Genomic DNA, 18807 nt, shown 5'->3' with positions numbered 1-18807 from the left:
GGTGCCTCTGCCCAGATGGTCCTCTGCCTCCTTCACTGCCCCCCAAGCCCCGCAGTCTGCCTGTCGGCCTCCCTCTGTCCTTCACGCTCTTCACAACCCCATCATCCCCTCCTCCCCTTGCCTTCCTGTGTCCTGTCGCCCTCCCTGGGCCCAGGGGCCCCAAACTGGTGCTCCTCAGAACAAGGTCATGGGGAGAGTTCTCCAAGAACTCTGCAGGCTAAGCACAGGGTGATGTCAAAGATGGAGCCCTTTGTGTGCCTGCCCACCCCAGGAGCCCACCTCAGTCCCCGCTGAGCTTCCCAGGCCAAACCCCTCAGACCCTGCCTCCAGTTCCGGCCCTCCCTTGATGGAGCCCTCCTTGCTCCGTGATTCCCACAGTGGGACCAGAGTTTAGCTGGTGCGTAGGGGCTGCTGCTTTGGCATAGCTTGCTTATTGCTTCAACAGCACCCCCACCCCCCACCCCAATCCTGAGTCTCTGTTCTCCTGCTTGGAGATTTCTGCTCCAAGTGATTTGCCTGCTGCTGCTCTTGGGGGTGGGTCCAAAGTGAGATCGCAGTGTGGAGAACCTGTCTCCAGCTCCTAACCTGCGCCACACCATCTCTGTTCTTGTTCTAACCCTCCTCTTCCCAGCCCCCATCACCTCAGTGCTAGCTTAACGCTCTCCTAAACTCCTGAAAAGGGAACACTTAGAATATTTATCACAGCTACCATTTAGTGAGCTTTGTGTGATCAGTCCACATCTCCAAGAAGTAGCGTCTAGGATTGTTTAGCTCCTTTGAAAGGGAGCGGGGAGATGTCCATGTCGCCGGTGGAGGAGCCCTGAGAGGGAAAGGTTTCCATTTGGAAGGAAGGTGCTCACTGGCACTCAGAGCCCGGCTCCTTTTCACGGTCTAGGAAACGATGGGCGAGGACTTGACCACCCACGCACACCCCACTGCTTGTGCCCGCCACCATTCCTCTTCCCTAGTGGTTGTGCTCTAAACCCATCCCGTTGCCCTGGCCCCGCCTCCTGCGTGTTCACTCTATCCCTTGCCCCCCACTCCCTCATTCTTCACAAACTCGTGTGTCCCCTGCCATCCTGAAAGCACTTCACTGCAGCCCTCTTCCCACCCTCCCTCAATTGTTAGAAAGCACAGCTTCAGGTAACTGGTCTGTAGGGGCTGGAGGTGGGTGAGGATTAGAATGTCACCTAACTAGACTGCAGGTTCTGCGAAGCCACCCTGACAGTCTCCCCACCAGCAGGGTGCGCCCTTGACTGTACCTTCTGGCTGGAAGCCTCTGAGAGGAGTCCCACTGCCCTTGAATGGCAACCCTCATGGGACGCTTGCCATCCAGGCTCCTCAGCCTGACGAGGCTCAAATCCTGGAGTCACTTCTAGTCACAGGCCTTGGGCCCTGTGTCTGTCCTTGGGCAGGATGATGAGGGGCTTCACAAGTTTGTAGAAAAAGCGGATGGAAAGAGAACGGACTTTGTGAAGCCTGACCTCTTTCCTAGACCCAGTCGGGGACTGCATTTGCCACACTCAGCGCAGCAGCACTCAGGCCAGGTCCAGAGAGCTGACCACTCGCACGTGGCTCAGGGAGATGCAGGCCGTGCACGCGAGTGAGCGTGCGTGCGTGCTTGTGTGTGTGTGTTACTGGTGGGTCCCTGTGCCGCGCCCCCTCCCCCCCGTAAACCAGTAGTCATTTCAGGAGGCACCTGGGCCTCCATACACAGAAGTTGCTGTGGGCAGCTCTCTCCACGTTCTTTCTCAAGTTCCTCTCTCCTACAAAGAAGGCACTGCCACAAGAGCCAGATAAAGAAATAATCATTTTATCGTGCATCAGACTGTCACGGGGAGGTCACAATGGCAGCAGCCTAGTATCAAAACTGGACAACGAGATGGGGGCGCAGATGAGTAGCAGCATCCGGAGGAGCTGGGGCCTGTCCAATCCTCCACCTCAGAGGGCACAGTCTTCACCTTGGGGCAAGACTAGGCAAGAGGGCTTCAGACAGGCCAGGGTTCCCTCCGGCCAGCTTCTCGAACCCTGTGGGCCCAGGAATGAGTGGGCAGTGACGAACCTCTGCCAGGCCTGCGCCTCCTTTATTGGAGCAGTTTGGAGCTGGTTGTGATCAAAGTAGCGCCACTTTCCTGGGACTGTCGATGCCTTTGGGGAAGTGGTGGAAAGGCTAGCAGTGGGCAGAAGTTCCCAGAACTGGGTGTGATTCTCCTAGGTCTCAGCCCTTCAGAACCCCAGGAGGATGCATTTTGAGCAGTCCCCAGCAGGCTCACCACTACACGCCAGCCTGGACTCCTCTCTCTCAGCTCTGGGATGACAGGGTGGTGGCCCTGTTCTCTGGAGTAGGGCGGGAGGCTCCTAATGCGTCCTTTGGGTTTGGCTCTTGCAAGTGAGGAGTTGTGGGTGGAAAACCAGCCGAATGAGCCTGTTCGAGCCGCGGTGGTCCTGGCTAGGCTGCTCCCGGACACTTGGACAGCTCAGCTTTCATCCCCATCTGAGCTGGCCTGCCTCAGGATGACCCCACACTCGGCTGCAGCATCTCACTTGCTTCTGGCCTCCTTTCTGGATGGACATTGAACAGAGAGCTTGGCTGCGAGCCCAGGGTTTTGACCTCTCCATGAGCGAGCCAATACCAGGAGGCACAGACCACAGGTCTGGGGGAGTTTCTGCAGACCAGAGCCATATTCTGATCCAGGGACTTTGAATCCAGACACCGAATGCTGGAGCCAAGAGCTTGAGGTCTGGGAACCCCTAACGGGGAACCCAGCGCTCCAGACCTCAGACTGGATAGGGCCTGAGCAGGAGCCTTGGATAGCGAGCTCCTTGGTGATGAAAGTCCAACTGGGAAGTGGCTGGGTCAAGGGCCAGGCCTTGCTCTGCCCATGTTCTGCTCACACAAGTCTGGGCCAGGCTTCTGAGAGTTTGGTTGGGACACAGGGTTAGGCCCAGGCTGCTTGTGCTGCCCCTCAGGGGCTCTTCAGTTCCCGTGGAACCTTGAACCTCAGTTGCCCACTTCCCTAGTCTTCCAGCGGGAAGTCTCATTCCTCAGGGCCTGTCCGCTGCCGTGCCCTCACCCACCAGCCAGAACCCCCACTCCACAGCTCAGACCCAAAGAGCCTGCAGCTTCTGGGCCTGGGCCTGGAGGCCATGTGGGGGTCTCCTGCGGTATAGCCTTGTCATCTACCTCACTGTGACCTGGATAGTCAAAAGTTTCCCCCTCAACTATAAGACGGGTACAAGCAGCCCTGCTTCTGTCTGCCTCCCAGGTTGGCTGTGAACATCAAATGAGATGGTCCCATCCCCAGCTTGCAGCCAGTACGTGTGTGGAGGGGCTGGAATATGGCTGGGGAGAAAGGTGCCAGGCCTTTCTTCTGTGCGTGCGCACGCGAGTCTGACTCCCTTCCTCAGTCTCAAGGCGGAGCAGTGCTGTGAGAGCAGCTCTCGGCGCCGTAGAATCCCACTGGGATCAGCTCTTCCCAGGAGGGGCGAGGTTGGTGATGCCCACTTTGAGGAGGTCCTGGAGTGGGGAGGCTCTGGGTGGGACTGTAGCTTCTCTTACCCTCACCTCCTGCCCCGCTGCGGGGGGAGGGGAGGGGGCCTGGAAAGTCCCCTGCCCCCCACCCGCAGAGCTCTGACCTCTTGTCACTGCCCCCGTGAGGGCTGAAATGAGCCCTGCATCCTAGACCTGGTATCTGCGAGTTCCCTTTGCAGCCCAAGCAGCTGGGAGCGTGTGTGTATGAGTGTGTGGGGTGGGGAGGGTTGTGGGCAGGTGGTGGTAAAACTCCCATGGTGACAGCCCTGATCAGGGCCACCGCCCTCCCCTAGTAGGCAGGGCCAGTCACCTTGTGGCTGTCACTCTCCTTGTTACCTACCTTAAGTCTGCAAGTAGAAAATTGGGATAACAAGAAGTGGTCAGCAGCAGCCCAGGGTGACAGCCAGAGGCTGCTCTTTGGTCAGTGGCAGCCACAAAGGCCTAGGCTTCAGACATACCCTGGTTGGTGACCTCGGGGTCGCCTGCCTGGTTTCGGCAATAAATAACATGAGGACCCAAAAACCAAACCAAAACAAAAAATACAACCAGTATCTTTCAGGGCAGGTGGTGGGTGAAGGACTGTTTAAATTACCGGCCTCCCCCGGAGCCACTGGGTGGTTGCTGGGCGCGTGGCCGGGCCTGGAGGTCATCGGCACGTGTGCAGCTCCACAAGCCGCTGGCACTGGCGGCACTTGACGAAGCAGCACCAGTGGAACTTGCAACTGCAGCGTTCGGCCAGCTCCACCTGGGCTGTGTGGAAGCCGCGGCCGCAGCACAGCAGCTCGCAGCCGTCGATGGCCTTGGACGTCTTGTTGCAGGTGCGGCCTCTCGTGCCCAGCACGCCGCTGCGCATGTCCTGCTCACAGAAGTCCGGGCTGGGCTCCAAGTACACCAGGTCCTCGTCGGTATGCGGCTTGAACTGGGCGTTGCGTGGCACCAGCGCCCTGGAGGAGCCCACGCGGCGTGGCTCCACCTCCGTGGCTCCGTCGAACTTCTCCTTCAGCGCATGACCCACCTGGCGGAAGGGGGGCACGGCCCGCCAGCACGTCTTCACCTCACAGGAGCCAGATACCCCGTGGCACTTGCACTCCACCCGCATGTGTGTCAAGATGGCCTGTGGGGCGGGGTGGGGGGGAGGGGAGGCAGAGGAGAGGTCAGGGGAGACAAGGAGGGGCGGGGCCCTGGACCCCGGGGCTGCAGGAATCCTCTGCATTGGCACTCGCACCAGCTGCCAGCCAGTGGCTTCCCACTCCTGCGACCTCATTCCTGACTGAGGGTTGGAGATGACCAGGTCTTCCGCCCAAGGCTCCCCGGGGTGGATTCAGAGCCCCAACCCCTGATACTCGAGGGCTCTCCGCAGTAAGCCCCCCTGTGTGCCACAGGCAGTGCTGGAACAGGGATGTGGCCCACTGCCCTCAGGGTGTCTTCCTGGGGACCCAGAAACACCTATTCTGACAGCAGATGTGACCTTTACCGTGGCACACAAAAAAGGGGTCACATCCTGACTCATCATTCGGTGGGGGGAGTCGTGTATGACTGCACTGACACACGGGCGGTGAGCAGGCTGCGCCATGGAGGGAACAACTGAGGTGTTGGAGTCAATAAAAAGGAGGAGATAGCGATCCGGGCAGGGGGGAGGGGAGGGTGTCGGAGCAACAGCAAACTAGTTAAGAGGAGGTACCAAGAGGCAGAGATAAGGGGAAAGTGGCAGTGGGGCAGGGGGAAGGTAAGGGAAGCAGGAAGGACCGAGGAAGCAAAGCAATGGTAGAGGTATAAACATAGCGGTGTCCACATGTAAATGCATTAATCCACACAAATAGGGGTGTTGGCCCATGTACATATATTTATACGCAATACACTGAGGTAAGTGATGGACTTTGGGCCTCTGCTCAAACCCTCCCTCAACACAAGAACACTTTGTTTTGACCAATCAGCAGTCTGAGATGTTCACCTTCCCAACACAATCGCTGAAGACAAAACGGGTGCATAAGCAAATCTGGTGAAGAGGGCGCGTGGTGGCCCGGCTATTAAAATATTTGGCATCTGGGGTCTTAAAGGCTTGAAGTTACAACACAAGCTGCCGTTCAGCAGTGAAGCAAGTCCACATTGAAGAAGCACACCACCGGTGCGATCATGAGGCATAGGGACCAGGTGATAGGCATCAGCAGACACATAACAAACAAAAACATTGTTGAGAACAAGTGGGGCTGGAGCGGAGATCAAAGCCCATCTGTAGATAGTGGAACAATCTCCCCACAGAGGGCCCACAGGGAGGGGATGAGTCACCAGGGTGCAGTAAAGCATGGATGAAACACTATATTCCTCTGGTTCCTTGAGGCTTCTTTACACCCACCCCCACCCCCACCCCCGCACTACCATGACTCCAGAGCTGCTTCCCAGTTCAGACTAGACATGTACACAGGCATAGAAAGGGATGGGAGCACATGGCACACAGAATCCAGGAGTGGGAATGATGATGCCGGAAGGGAAGGGGTAAGGGGGAGAGGAAGGGAGAAAGGGGGAACTGATTTCAATGGAGAAATTTTAAAAGGCTGGTACCGATGACTCATTAGAAAGTAAATGTCTAGAAGAGAATGAGGGCAACATATGTACAAACATGCCTGATTCAATTGATGTATGGATTGTACGAGCCCCCAATGATTTTTTTAAAAAGATGATAGAATTTTTACATGAACTTCTTGAAGCCTGAGCATCTATATGGTAGGAGGGCGTCATGCCCTGCGCTGGGGGCTGTCCACTCGGCTCTGTGCCTCTCACTCACCTGGCTGCTTCTATGAGCCCAAGTCTCCCCGGTGTGCCCACTACCCGGCAGAGTGCCCGCTTAACAGGTGCCTGATACTGATTGGAGGCTGAGCAAGTGCTGCCCAAGTGGCTGGGGAGGGGAGCTGTGTGCCTTCCCCCCAGTGGTGATGGGCGCCAGTACCTTCCTGCCGGCCTCATTGTTGTGCAGGTTCATGAGGGCCCGGCTGGACGAGGCCCCCTTGCTTCTCTCCCGCACATCCACGAACGACTGTGAGAAGGCCACGCCGTAGGCAATGTTGTCTGAGCAGCCTGACCACTGGAAGCCTGAGGGGGTGTGGGGGGGGTGCACAGAGGAGGGCCACTCTGGTCAGCGCCAGGACCAGAGCCCTGTCTCTGCTCAGACCAGTGGCCCCAGCCAGCCTGCTGCACTTACCCTGGGGGCTGACCCCATGTACTGTACGGTCACAGCCACACTTTTCCAGCTCCCCACTGCTGCACGCACGCGTCACTGCAAAGGCCACCCCGGCTGAAGAGATGGCATACACGAAGGCTGCCTCCCGAGTCCCTGCGGAGGAAGGACAGGCACTGAGGGTGGCACAGCCTCCTGAGAGATGGACGGGCACTGAGGGTGGCACAGCCTCCTGAGAGATGGACGGGCACTGAGGTGGCACAGCCTCCTGAGAGATGGACGGGCACTGAGGTGGCACAGCCTCCTGAGAGATGGACGGGCACCGAGGGAGAGCGGGACTCCCCCAGGCCAGGCCTGGTGCTGGCACTCACCATGCCAAGAGCAACCTGTGCACTCGCTGAGCACCCAGCCCTCCCCACCACCCTGTTGGAGGGGAGGGGAGGGCGCAGGGCGGGGCCGTCAGGCTCTCTGGTGCTGGGGGATGTGGTCATTGCACACTCCTCTTGGTGAAATGGAACAGCCAGGAGAGGCGAGCCGACCTCCTGAGGTGGCAGGGCTAGACACTAGGACGGAGCAGCCACGGAGCATCAGTCATTGTTTCTGACTGGTCACGACTAAAAGACAGGGTGGAGCTGCTCCACTGCATGTACGAGGCTGTGAATCTATGGGAGTAGACAGCCTCATCTCTCCCCAGGATCAGCAGGGGTTAAATGGCTCTCCTGCTGGTAAGCAGCCCAGCGCCTCTCCCACAGCGACACCAGTCTCCTCTGAACCCAGTTTCCCAGGAGACCTCATGGGGTTCGCAGGGAGGTCCCCCAGCTCTGTCTCAGGTCCCCACCTGAGGTAGGTAGTTTATTGTGCCAACCTGACCGATAAACCCATGTGGAATTAATTGAAAGGCAGAGAGATAAATGGCTCCGCGAACCTCGCCTTTCTTGTCTCTTGCTCTTTGATCATCGGACCAGTGTGCGGCTGCCTTGCTTGTTCTGTGCCTCAATTTGCAAGCTACACTACCTGTGGGACACCAACCCGTGAACTGTGTCGCTGTCATTTGAGGCTCCTACAAGACCTGCTTCGTCACACCATTGGAATTTACATCTCTTGGTTGGGGACTGTCGGACCCTGTCATCTGGCTGACAGTTGGTGACCTGCCTTACTGTTTGCTGCCTGTGTGTGGTTAGCCTGAATTGCTCTACAGAGGACTACCTGGTGGCCCTCAAGACTTGAAGGACTGCCAGTGTCTCACAACTGCCTCACGGGAGTGAGTTGCACTGAGCCATTTGTACTGCTTTATAATTTAATTCACTGTTTATTTCTTATGTTATATAGCTATCTGTATAAATATATATATAAAATTATTAACAATTTGGTTTTGTCTCTCGAGAGAACCCTGTTTAACAAACCACCCTTCCTCCAAACATGCCATATGTTTCCTTAACCTTGACGAGTAAACCATCGCGTCACCAAACTGCAGACGGAGAATGCTGACATGGTAAGTACTGCACACATGGTAGGTCATAGCAGAAATCATAGTAACACCAGCTCCTGGCACAGGGATGGCTGGCTATCCTGTGCCTCTCCGCTTCCTGGGAGAAAGAAAGGCTTTCTACTCTCCTAAAGAGCTGCAGAGGAGCCCTGGTGGCATAGTAGTTAAGCATTGGGCTGCCATCCAGAAGGTTCACAGTTTGAAAGCACCAGGCACTCCTTGGGAGAAAGACAGGGTTTTCTACTCCGTGCAGAGTTACGGTCTCGGAAGTCCACAGGGGCGCTTTTCCCTGGGCTGCAAGGTCGCCTGGCATCGGCACTGACTTGGAGGTGGTGAGTCTGGAGGATCCAGGGTGCCTCTCGGGCATGACCTCCACTACCAGAGCTTTAGCCCAATTCACAGGTGCTACAGCGAAGGCTCAGAGAGTGAGAGCCAGGACTCCGGCACAACCGACTGCCTCTGCCTCCTGCTCGCTCCCTTCGACCCATGGCCACTCGGGGATTCTATTTTGGGGCCTGCCTGACCACCGTCTCCCTCCTGAATGGGCGTTTTTATCCTCCAAGCAACTGTGCCTGGTAGAAGGGGGCCTTGGGGGTGTGGTGCTTTGCGGCTGTGGAGATGTGCAGGGGAGTTTGTGTGCAGTGCATGTTCGAGTGGCCGGCTGGGTGTGTGTCAGACAACCCTGCTCACCCCCCCACCCCCACGGGCCCTGTGAGGACCTCTGTGTGCCCGTGACTGTCCTTCTGTCTCTTGCTGGAGTGGCTGTGTCCACAGGAGTGCGGGGGGGCAGGTTTTGGCCCCGTGGTTGGCAATTACCTCTGCGACACCCAGGCCTGTGCTCCGGGCTGCCCCCAGGAGCAGAGGCTACAATCACCTCCTCTGTGTCCGAGTCTGCGGACAGAGACAGCAGGAGCCAGCGCTAGGGTGGGAGGCAGCTCGGTCCCCGGCGACGTGGGACACCCTGTCCTTGGTCCCAGCCAGGACTGGGGACACTGCCCACACCCCTGTCTCCACGACTCAGGCCGGGCCTGGCCACTTTGGGCCGGCACCCGGGCCTTGGCTGGAGCCCCGGGGTCTTGACAGCCGGAGATGGCGTCTTCTCCAAGTTAATAGCAGGATCATGTTGGTTGGTTTTGTGCTGTGGCCGCCCGAAGAGAGCCGACTTCAGTTTCTGGTATTTCTGGTATTTCCAGGCCTGAACCAGCACACGTCTTTGCCCCAAAGACCACGGGGGAAGGGCAGTCCAATCAGGAGGTAAGGCCGATGGACTGTGGGGCGGTCCCCGACTCTGGACCCTGCATGGGCCTTGTCCCTCTGCTTCTCGGGGCTCATGGGTACACCCTGGCTCTGGGCTGACCTGCTCCCTCAAGTACTCGTCCTAGGGGTGCAGGACCTTTGTGAGATTGCTCAGGGGGACTCCTGGTCCCCTTCCCCCACCTGGGAGGCAGAGCAACTTGCTCCCAAAGACACAGTGAGAACGTGATGGAACCAGAACTGAAACGTGATTGAGCAGTGTGCCTCCAGGGCTTTATCCTGTCCCCCGGAAGCCCGAGCCCCCATGGAGATACATGGACTACCCTAAAGCCCACTTCCTTTTCTGGGTTCGTCACTAGACTTTCGAGTTCAGCCCAGGAGGTTCCAGAGGCCCAGACCTTGTGAGCAAGCGACCTGGTTCCTGAAGCTGGCACCAGGGACTTCTCCAACCTTCCCAGAGCTTTCTGGTCCCTGCCCTGTGACCCCAGAGCTGCCACCGGGGCCCAGGCTTCGGCCTGCTTGCTGCCAGGGCCTGCTGTCCCCTGAGGCTGCGCAGACAAAGGGCTGTGCTTCTGGGAGTGTCCACAGGGGGACCAGGGAGTTGACTGCCCCTGGTGAGGAGGGCAGGGCTCACACTGTCCTATCCTGGGGCGGCAGTGCGGGCGGGGCTGGGGGAAGCCCTCTCTATGGGGCAGGAGATGGCCTACAATGCTGTTTCCTGTCCATAGGCCACGCTCACACTTCTCCACCAAGCTCTGTGCCTCCACGGTGTGCCTGTCCCCAAGCAACTCATGGGACCACGTCCTGTGTGTTCTCTGGGCCTGGCTGCCATTGCCTTTTCTTCTCAGATGCAAGGCTGGGCTGGGGATGCAGGAATTAGCCATCCAATAACGGCCGCCCTCCTTTCTGAAGGCCACGGTGTGCCAGGCCCTCTCCTCAGGTGCCCAAGGCTGGTGGTCTCTGCTCTCCAGAGGAGGAAGGTGAGGCTCAGCGGGTGGCCAGGCAGGAACTGGAGCCCAGGCCTGCCTCACACAGGACCCATGCTCCCCTCTCCCACGGGTTGGAAGGAAGGACATTTAAACGGGAAGGAGTGTTTGGGGGAGAAGAGGCGGAGTCTGAGTCAGGTCGGCAAGGAGACCATGGGCATGGTGATCCTTGGAGTACCAGGGTGGGGGTCCTGAGGGAAGGGAGGCGACAGGTACAAGCCAGGTTGATCCAAGGCAGGTCCGGCTGGTGTTGAGTTGGCAGGGCGAGCCCAGGTTTCTGAGAGTGGCCTTCGTCTGTCCTCTTTACAGCCTGTCTCCAGACTGCCTCTCCAGGTTTCTGTGTCCTCTGCTCATGGGTTACAGTGGAGGCTCTGGAGCCAGTCAGATTCATGCTAGGCTCTTACCAGCGGTGCAACCTTCTTCTCTGAGCTTCTAAGGTGCTCCTGACCCAAGCCATGGTATTTTCAGTTGCCTATCAGCAAAGACGGGCAACGAAGAGGGAAGTCCAAAGAAGAATCGAGGCATTTGAACCAGGGTGCTGGCGAGGAATCTTGAAAGTGCACGGGCCTCCAGGAGAGCACACGGATCTGCCTTGGAAGAGGTGCAGCCAGCAAGCTCCTTAGAGGGGAGGGCCGCGGGACCTCGTGCCACATACTTTGGGCATGTTCTCATGTCCTCGGGGAAGGACACGGTGCTTGGTAGAGGGTCAGGGAACAAGAGGAAGCCTGTGGAGGGGATGGATTGATAAAGTGGCTGCAACACTGTGCTCGGTCAGTGACAACTGTGATGGGGCGCAGGGCCGGGCGGTGTTTCCTTCTGTTGTCCACAGAGTCCCTGTGCGTTACAACCAAGTCCAGCACCTAACAGTAGCCACAGCAACCACCAGGGCATGCTGCCCAGGAGGCCGCCCTGAGCTCTCCATCCACCGTCCTCTCGAACCCTCCACACCTCCCCGGACCCGGGCACTCTTGCAGACATGCCTGCCCCGTGTGCTTGGCACCGGGAGGTGGGCTTACCTTTCAGTTGTCCAGCATGTCTGGCCCCTCCAGCCAGGCCGGCCCACCTATGTCTCTCTGGGATCCACAGCTACTTGGGGGCGGAGCTGCACACTGGGAAGGAGCTGGACCGAGTTCTGCTCCTGGCACTGCCAGTGCCTAGAGGTGTGATTTCACTTGTCTTGATGAAATGGGGCCAGTATGAGGACCAACTCTGTAGTGGTCAGGAAGACTTAAGGACATAAAACAGGGTAGTGGCCCTGAAGTCCAGTGCCTGGTACATCGTAGGCCCTCAATACGCAGCAGCTGTTGTGACTGTTGTTGCTCTTTTATTCCTTTGCCACCCTGTCTGTTGGGAAGGGACACTGAGAGGGTTGTTAAGGGGGCCGCATGCTTGGCACTGCCCTTCTGGTGTGGCGCCCTCAGGACAGCATCTTCTCCCGCTCCCTCACCAAGCCGACTTCAGTAGGGCCCCCGAGGTGAAGCGTGCCCCCAGGGACTCCCAGTCCAGGGAAATGGCCGGGCTGCCCGTCCACTAGGTCTCCCGTGACTGGCTGATGGCACCAAAGGAAGTTCTCTCCCTTGCTGGGTCTGACGTGATGACCAGCCTGGTGTCCTGACAGTAAGGTGTCCTAGATGGCGTTGGGCCTCGTCTGAGCCCTCCTGTGATGGCCAGTGCACATGTGCATCCCCTCTCCCCCAACTAGTCAGAAGGAGGCCAGAGCCAGGTGGATGAAGGTAGGAGGCAACCTGTGGTGTATTGGGAGGGGGGCGGGGAGGATGATGCAAGAGACTTTGCTCACCTCCCCCACTTGTTCTACCCCTTGGGAGACCCACTCCGACATCCCAGTGCAGCTGCTCACTGCGACCTTGAACCTTCACCCAGTTCTTGACCTCCTGCCCTCAACCCCCTTGCATTCAGGCAGCAGGTGTCTTCTGGCTTGTCTCCTGCGTGCAGGTCAAGGCCCTGGGGGGTGAAAGCAGTGACTGGAACACAGAGCCCACCTTGTGTGGCCCTACGGCTCGCTCAGTCAGTTACTTTCACCCCTGTCCCCTCTCGGTGGACGTCGGGGTAGATGTTCAGCTTAGCGCACAGTTTCTTGGGCAGTGACACAGAGCCCTCAAGTGGTGGCCTGCCTTGGGCTGTGGGTGGGGAGCAGGTGGCCTCCAATACAGAGGGAGAGGATGAGGCACAGAGCTGGTGGCCGGGGCCTCCACATGCTGCCCATCCCGGGGCTGCCTGGCGGGGTCCTGGGAGGGTGAGGCAGCCCGTGCTTGCTGAGCGTCTCTGGATCCTCACTGGAATTCCAGGAGGCCGGCCCTGGGGTTGTCTCCATTTTACAGGAAGGAGGTCACAGAGGCTTAGAGAGGGCCTCTGACAGCTAGGAGGTAGCAGGTGCAGGACCCAGGACCAGCCTACTTGCTGAGTCTCCGTTTCGGTGCACTGTGGGGACAGCAGTGCGATCTGTAGTGCTCGTGGGGATGGTTGGAGGTGAGACAAGTTGGAGGTGAGGCCCTTTCTTCTCAAAAGGAGCCCTGGCAACTACGTGTTGGGCTGCTTACTGCAAGGTCAGCAGTTCGAAACCACCAGCTGCTCTCTAGGAGAAAGACGAGGTTTTCTACTCCCGGAAAGAGTTACAGCCTTGGAAGCCCATAGGGGCAGTTCTACCCCGTCCTATAGGGTTGCTATGAGTCGGCCTCCACTCATGGCAGTGAGTTTAGTTTTTGGTTTTCTCTAAGGAGTAGCTAGGCACTAACTGGAATTGAAAAGCTTGCCTCTTGAATCCCCCATGATGCACTTTGGCAGAAAGACCTGGGCGTCCACTTCCCAAAGTTTGCAGCCATGATGGAGTGCAGCTCTGCCCTGACATGAGTGGACGCCAACTGGACCCCCGCCGCCGGTTGTGGTTTATTCTCTAACCGGGGCTAGTGGGGCCTGTTAGCCCTGTCCTCTCCAATAGCCCGAGGTCATGACCCCAGCCAGGCAGGTCATGGTTGATGGGCTTCATCCAAATCCCCCAGACCCCAGTTGCAGGGGGCTGGGTGGGGGTCGCGTGTGAGACTGCTGGGGTCCAAAGCCCCTGGCAATGAGGACAACCACAGTGACTCCAGATGGCTCCTCTCAGGCCGAGGACCTTTGTGACAGCCTGTGCGGTGAGTCTTATGGACAGGGGAGGACCCCAGGTGCCAGGAGGGATGTGACCTTCTGAAGTTCCTCATCCCCTGCCTCCCCAACCCCAGAACGTCCTGAGTCACAGGAGCCCTTTCCTCCTTCCTGTTCCCTCGTGTTTGGTGGAAAATAAGGAATTTCCCAAGAGGAATTTTACCAGGGAAGGAAAGGGACAACGTGCAAGTGGGAAGATGGGTGGAAAGGGCAGAGCTGGAGCAGCTCCAGAGGAGACAGACATCTGCCTGCCACCGCTGGCCTGGCGTCAGGGAACCTTGACTCAGTTCTGAGGGGACTGGGCGCTTGACCCAGCCACTCAGACTTCAGCCTGGTAGGAGTCCCAGTGTCTTTGGGATGTGCTAAGCCAGGCCTGGGCGCCTCCTCCTCACCCTTAGAAATCAGGTGGAATACACACTGGACTCGGGCTAGCCCTGATCCACACTGCCCCTCTGTGCCCCCTTCCAGCCTCCACCCCCTTTCTGCCATCAGACAGCGTCCACTGACTGCCCAACCCCTGAAGCCCATGTGACCTCACCCGCAGTTTCCTCCAAGACCTCTGGGTTTAGTGAAGGGCTTGGGGGAGGGTGTGGTGGAGGGAGGGGGGGCGGAAAACAGTCCGAGTGAGGTACTAATGCAACGGTGCACACAAACAGCATTGAGAAGACGTGCACCCCTCTAAGTGCCCGGAGAAAGGGGAAGGTAAGCAGGTTGAACCTGCGTCACAATCTATGGGGATTCCCTGGACTCCTTTTACAACGTTCCTGCACTTTTCCCCAAACTTGGTACTTCCGATCAAAACAAAGGAGTTATTAAGATAAAAAATTATCAAAAAGAAGAAATCCAGTCAGTACAGAGCCATGGAGAGCCTGTTGACAGGGCCGGAAGGCTATGTGGAGGTGTGCGTGTGGGGAGAGGGTGTGGCACGGGATATGGGGGGTGGGCTGGGGGAGAGAGAGTAAGGACCCAGTCCAGGGAAGCCTGTTAACCGACCTATCGACCCCCCAGACACTCGCCGTGCCCGCTGAGCTCCTGCAGGTCGCCTTGGGCCTCTGCTTCTGCAGCAGTGCAGCACCACGATGCCAAGCACGGCCAGGCCTCCCCGGCCCCTGCCAACTCCCAGGAGAATGGCTTCCAGATTTCGCTCGCAGTTGGTTTCCAACAACACCCACATGGTTCACGACAGCCCAGGCCCTCGCCGTCCAGGACCACAGGTGCCAAGACCCAGGCTGGCCCGGGTGACCTCTTCCTGTTGCCTGACCAAGCAGGGGGCCCTGCTCCTGCCGTGACTCGCGGTGTCCGTTTCCAGCCCAGAAAGTAGAAAAAGAGGTGGCTGGTTCAGAGCTACTCCCTCGAGGCAAGGAGCCCTCCAGGCCTCCGGAATGTTCTGTGCTCCTGTTCACCGTCCTTTGGCTTACTGCCCCCCTCAGCTTTCAGGTTCCAGGCAAGAGGCTCACGACTTGGGTGGGGGGACTCTGCTGATCACCCCACCTGGCCAAGGGCAGTATCGGCTTTTGTGCTCAGCCCCCGTGTAATGCATCAAATCTGCCCCGTCAGCATAAGAACAGACTGGAGTGGCTAGGTTACCTGGGCTCAAGTCCTGGCAAGCCCCCTTCCTAACCCTGTGACCCCTGGGCGAGCGACTCCCGCCTCTGTGCCTCCATTTCTTCATTTGCCACGGAAGGGGCAGTAATCCCAAAGAGGCCTTGCTCACTGACATCGAGCCGATGTGACTCACAGCCAGCCCACAGCGCAGGGAGGAAGTGCTGCCTTGCCTTTCAGAGACTGTAACTCATTACAGGAAGTGAGAAGCCCGTCTTCCTCCCAAGGAGTGACCGGTCGTCTTGAACTGCCAACCTTGCATTGAGCAGCTCAACGTGTAGCCACGACGCCACCAGGGCTCAGACAGGATAAAATTATCAGACCCACGGCAAGGAGCCCTGGTGGCGTCGTGGCTATGATTTGGGCTGCAAACTGCAAGGTCAGAAGTTTGAAACCATGAGCTGCTCCTTGGGAGAAAGGCGGGGCTGGCTACTCCCACAAAGAGTTAGTCCCAGAAACTCACAGGGGCAGTTCTACCCCATCCTGCAGGGTCGCTATGAGTCGGCATGTACTCGACGGCCGTGAGTCTGGTTTTCTGGCCCACAGGCACTGCTAGAGTTGTGCCAGCTTTGCCTGCTTCTGCGCCGCCGCGTTCACTGTCTGTCTGCCCCACTGCCCCCTAACTGAGCCCAGAGGGCAGGAGCCGGGTCATGGATCCTTGTATCTCAGGACTGAGCGAGGTCAGGCTGCCAGAGGCTCGCACGTGTGACATGGGGGTGGGGGTGGGAGGGGTGGGGGGGTGGGGTTGACCGGAGGCAGAATGCTGGGGTAGCAACAGCGAGGGGCAGAGTTTGAATCTCCAGCCTGTCATGAACTCTGAGTGAACCTTGGGCAATGAGGTCCTTTCCCTGCGTGAGCCTAGGTTGTCCTTTCTAGAGTGACATGGGGACTGACCATGCTGAACACAGGAAGGCCCCCCACAGGCACCAAACTCGCACCTCCCCCCTCACTGTCCAATCCCTACCTGCCCCCGCCTCCAGCTCTAACTGTATTCTGTATTCTTTATCATCCCATCCCCCAAACCTGCCCCTGGACCCTGCCTGTGATCTGCCCTCACCTTGCGTCACCACCTTGCCGAAGACGGGCAGGGAGTCGAGCGTGGAGCAGTTCCAGCGCCGGTTCCGGAACTGGTACTGGCACTCCTCGATGGCCAGCTGGGCGCCGCGGCGCACCGAGTCCATGACCTCCCAGTTCCGCTTGCACATCTGCACCTGCCTCTGGATCAGCCCCTTCAGCTTCTCACAGGTTTCCTCCTCGGAGATGCTCCCCACCGATGACAGCTTGGCCAGGTACCTGGGGGACACGAAGTTGGGCGGTGGGGTGAGAGCTCCCTGCACCCGGCCTGTGGGCACCTCGACCCGTGTCTGGGAGTGACCAGTCCCAACGCCCAGCCCTGGCATGCTGCAGGAAGGCTCTGGTCTCCAGGCAGCAGCACCCCAGCCATGGACCCCCCGCCCCTGCCCTAGAGGGTGTCCGCTCCGCAGTCTGTCTCTCTGTGACTAGAACCCAACAGCCCATGGGCTTTTGCCCTTCCTGGAGCAATGCCCTGTCCCTGGGGGTCTGGAACCCCTGTTTGTTTTCCCCTCCCCATTCCAGGGCCCTGGTGACCTCAGGCCCCCTCTGGCTACAGTGAATTCATGATCCTCACTGCCAGCCGTGTCCAGGACGGAGCGGGCAGGACGGGGTTCCTGCAGCCCCGGGGGCTGAGGGTTGGGAGGGGGTAAACACAGGTGTAAGGGGCTCTCAAGGGTAAAGTTTGCTATGCACCCCCCTCCCCTACCCCGAGCTTCATAGCCTGACAGCAGGGCCCAGGATGCCTGGCCCACCTGGTAGGGCTAGTGTCACAATCCAAATGACCGCGCCTGTAAAGGCGCCCTGGGGCCAGGCTGGCCCCTGCACTGGGGCTGCAAACGCTCCAGTTCTGGTGGAGGGTAGGTGAGAGTGCACAGTTTGGCCAACGCCCAGAATGGTGCTACATTCCTCGCAGGGACAGCACGTTGTCCTGCTGTACCCCAACCACACACCTGTGAGTGGTAGCTAGTCTCCTCGTTTTATAGATTCTGAAATGGAGACCCAAGGGGTCACAGAGAGCCACACATTAGCTCTCAGACCTTCCCCTTAGTGCAGGGGAAGGGACCCAGGAGGCCTGAAGTCTGAGTAACTGCCCAATGGGAAAAGAGCAGCCCCCATTAACTGAGCACTCGCTTTCCAGAGAGGCCACGTGCCTGGCTCCTGGGCTCCCACACGAAAAGGCAGTCTGGGCTGGAGTTGGGGTTTATACGGCTCTCGCCAGGGAGGGCCAGGCACAGAGACACGGGAGGGCCGGCTGGCAGTGGAGGGAGCCCTGCCCCTTTCCCTCGCGCCCAGCCCAGCGGGGATGCGTCTGTGCCTCGCTCACTCACGGCCAGGCTGGGCTCTTGGATGAAAGCAGAGTTGAGAGAATGACAGACCTGCAGATTTTTCTCTGACAGGTGTTTGGCTCAGGCCCCTCGTTTTACAGGTGAGCACCCTGGGGCCCAGAGAGGGAATAGGGCCTTCCTGCAGCCTCCTGGGAGAAAGCTGGGACCCTGGCTCTCCCGTAGCTTTAGCTTCTCAGGCGACTGCCCTGCTGGAGGAGTCCGCAGGGAACTAGACCCTCAGTGGTTGGGTCCAGCAACCTCGGCCCCCAGGCAGGATGCTGCTGGATAGTCTTGCCTCTGCCTATGGCAAGGGGCTGTTGTCAGAAGCCAAAGGGAGGGGGAAAAAGAGGAGCTGACACCAAGGGCCCCATAGAAAGTAAATGTTTAGAAACGAATGATGGAAACATATGTACAAACACGCTTGATAGAATTGATGTATGGATGGTTCTGAGAGCTGTAAGAGCCGCCAATAAAACGATCTTTTAATTAAAAAAAAAAAAGCCAAAGGGCTCCTGTGGGCAGAAGCTGGGTGGACGAGGAGCCCGAGGCCCCTCGCCGGAGCACAGACTTTGCCGAATGAAGCAGCGACCGAAGGAAAGTCCGCAGAGACCGAACATGGAGACACTTCTCTGACCGTGGTAATAAGGACAGCCGCACTTTATGGCCCTGAGCAGAAACCAGGCTACTTGCATGATTGATTAATCCTCTCAGCACTCCCATTTTTACAGTGGGGCAAACCAAGGCACGACCAGGTCAACGAATTGTGTGTGAGGTCCCACAGGGGCGAGGGGAGAGGCCAGTGTTGGAGCCTGACTTCACAGCCTTTGCTGGAGACAGACTAGAACTGGGACCAGAGGGCTGCCGCAGAGGGCCGGGGGGAGGGGTCCCCTAAGGATGTGGGCCAGGGTGGGTTGCTGGGACCGTGCCGAGGCTCCCAGGCCTGGCATGTTGGCTTGGCCCGAGTGACAGTTCAGTGCATCAGGAGCGTGTGTGGTTTGCTGAAATGACAGAGGCCTGGGCCCTTCCTTTCCCAGCTAGCTGCCCGACTGAGTGGGAGACGGGAGGTGGGAGGCAGGCGACAGAATTCCTGGTCTTTTCTACCAGGTCCTGCCCAGAGTTGGGGGGGTGGGAATGCGGAGGTCCCAGCCTCTCCAAGGGAAGACTGAGGGGCTGGTCAGGGGCCCCCACTTCCTGGGCTGTCTCTTAGGGAGCCAGTC

General features: G+C 58.4%; 1 protein-coding gene across 1 annotated transcript; it reads right to left on the bottom strand.

Annotated features, from left to right (window-relative positions):
- Positions 1–1797: 1797 nt before the first annotated feature.
- On the bottom strand, positions 1798–16591 carry WNT4 (Wnt family member 4). Its single transcript, XM_004705124.3, has 4 exons — positions 16249–16591; positions 6729–6860; positions 6477–6619; positions 1798–4646 (listed from the first exon to the last, which is right to left on the bottom strand). Exons 1-4 carry the CDS (start codon positions 16589–16591, stop codon positions 4179–4181), a joined length of 1086 nt encoding a protein of 361 aa, XP_004705181.2. The 3' UTR covers positions 1798–4178.
- Positions 16592–18807: the final 2216 nt, after the last annotated feature.

This window comes from Echinops telfairi, unplaced genomic scaffold (genome assembly GCF_000313985.2).
Source record: "Echinops telfairi isolate 266 unplaced genomic scaffold, ASM31398v2 ScPeMD7_7457;HRSCAF=8495, whole genome shotgun sequence".
Classification (NCBI taxonomy): Eukaryota; Metazoa; Chordata; class Mammalia; order Afrosoricida; family Tenrecidae; genus Echinops; species Echinops telfairi.
The sequence above is the reverse complement of the archived record's forward strand: the minus strand, read 5'-3'. Positions and strand labels throughout refer to the sequence as shown.

What these genes read in the sequence shown, in the direction of transcription:
- WNT4 (XM_004705124.3), bottom strand. Translation starts at nt 16,591, where the DNA reads ATGCCAGGGCTGGGCGTTGGGACTGGTCACTCCCAGACACGGGTCGAG. An exon ending in CGGCAAGGTGGTGACGCAAG is followed by an intron (nt 6,861 to 16,248) that starts GTGAGGGCAGAT and finishes CTTCCTCCGCAG; the next exon opens with GGACTCGGGAGGCAGCCTTC. An exon ending in ACATGGGGTCAGCCCCCAGG is followed by an intron (nt 6,620 to 6,728) that starts GTAAGTGCAGCA and finishes ACACCCCCTCAG; the next exon opens with GCTTCCAGTGGTCAGGCTGC.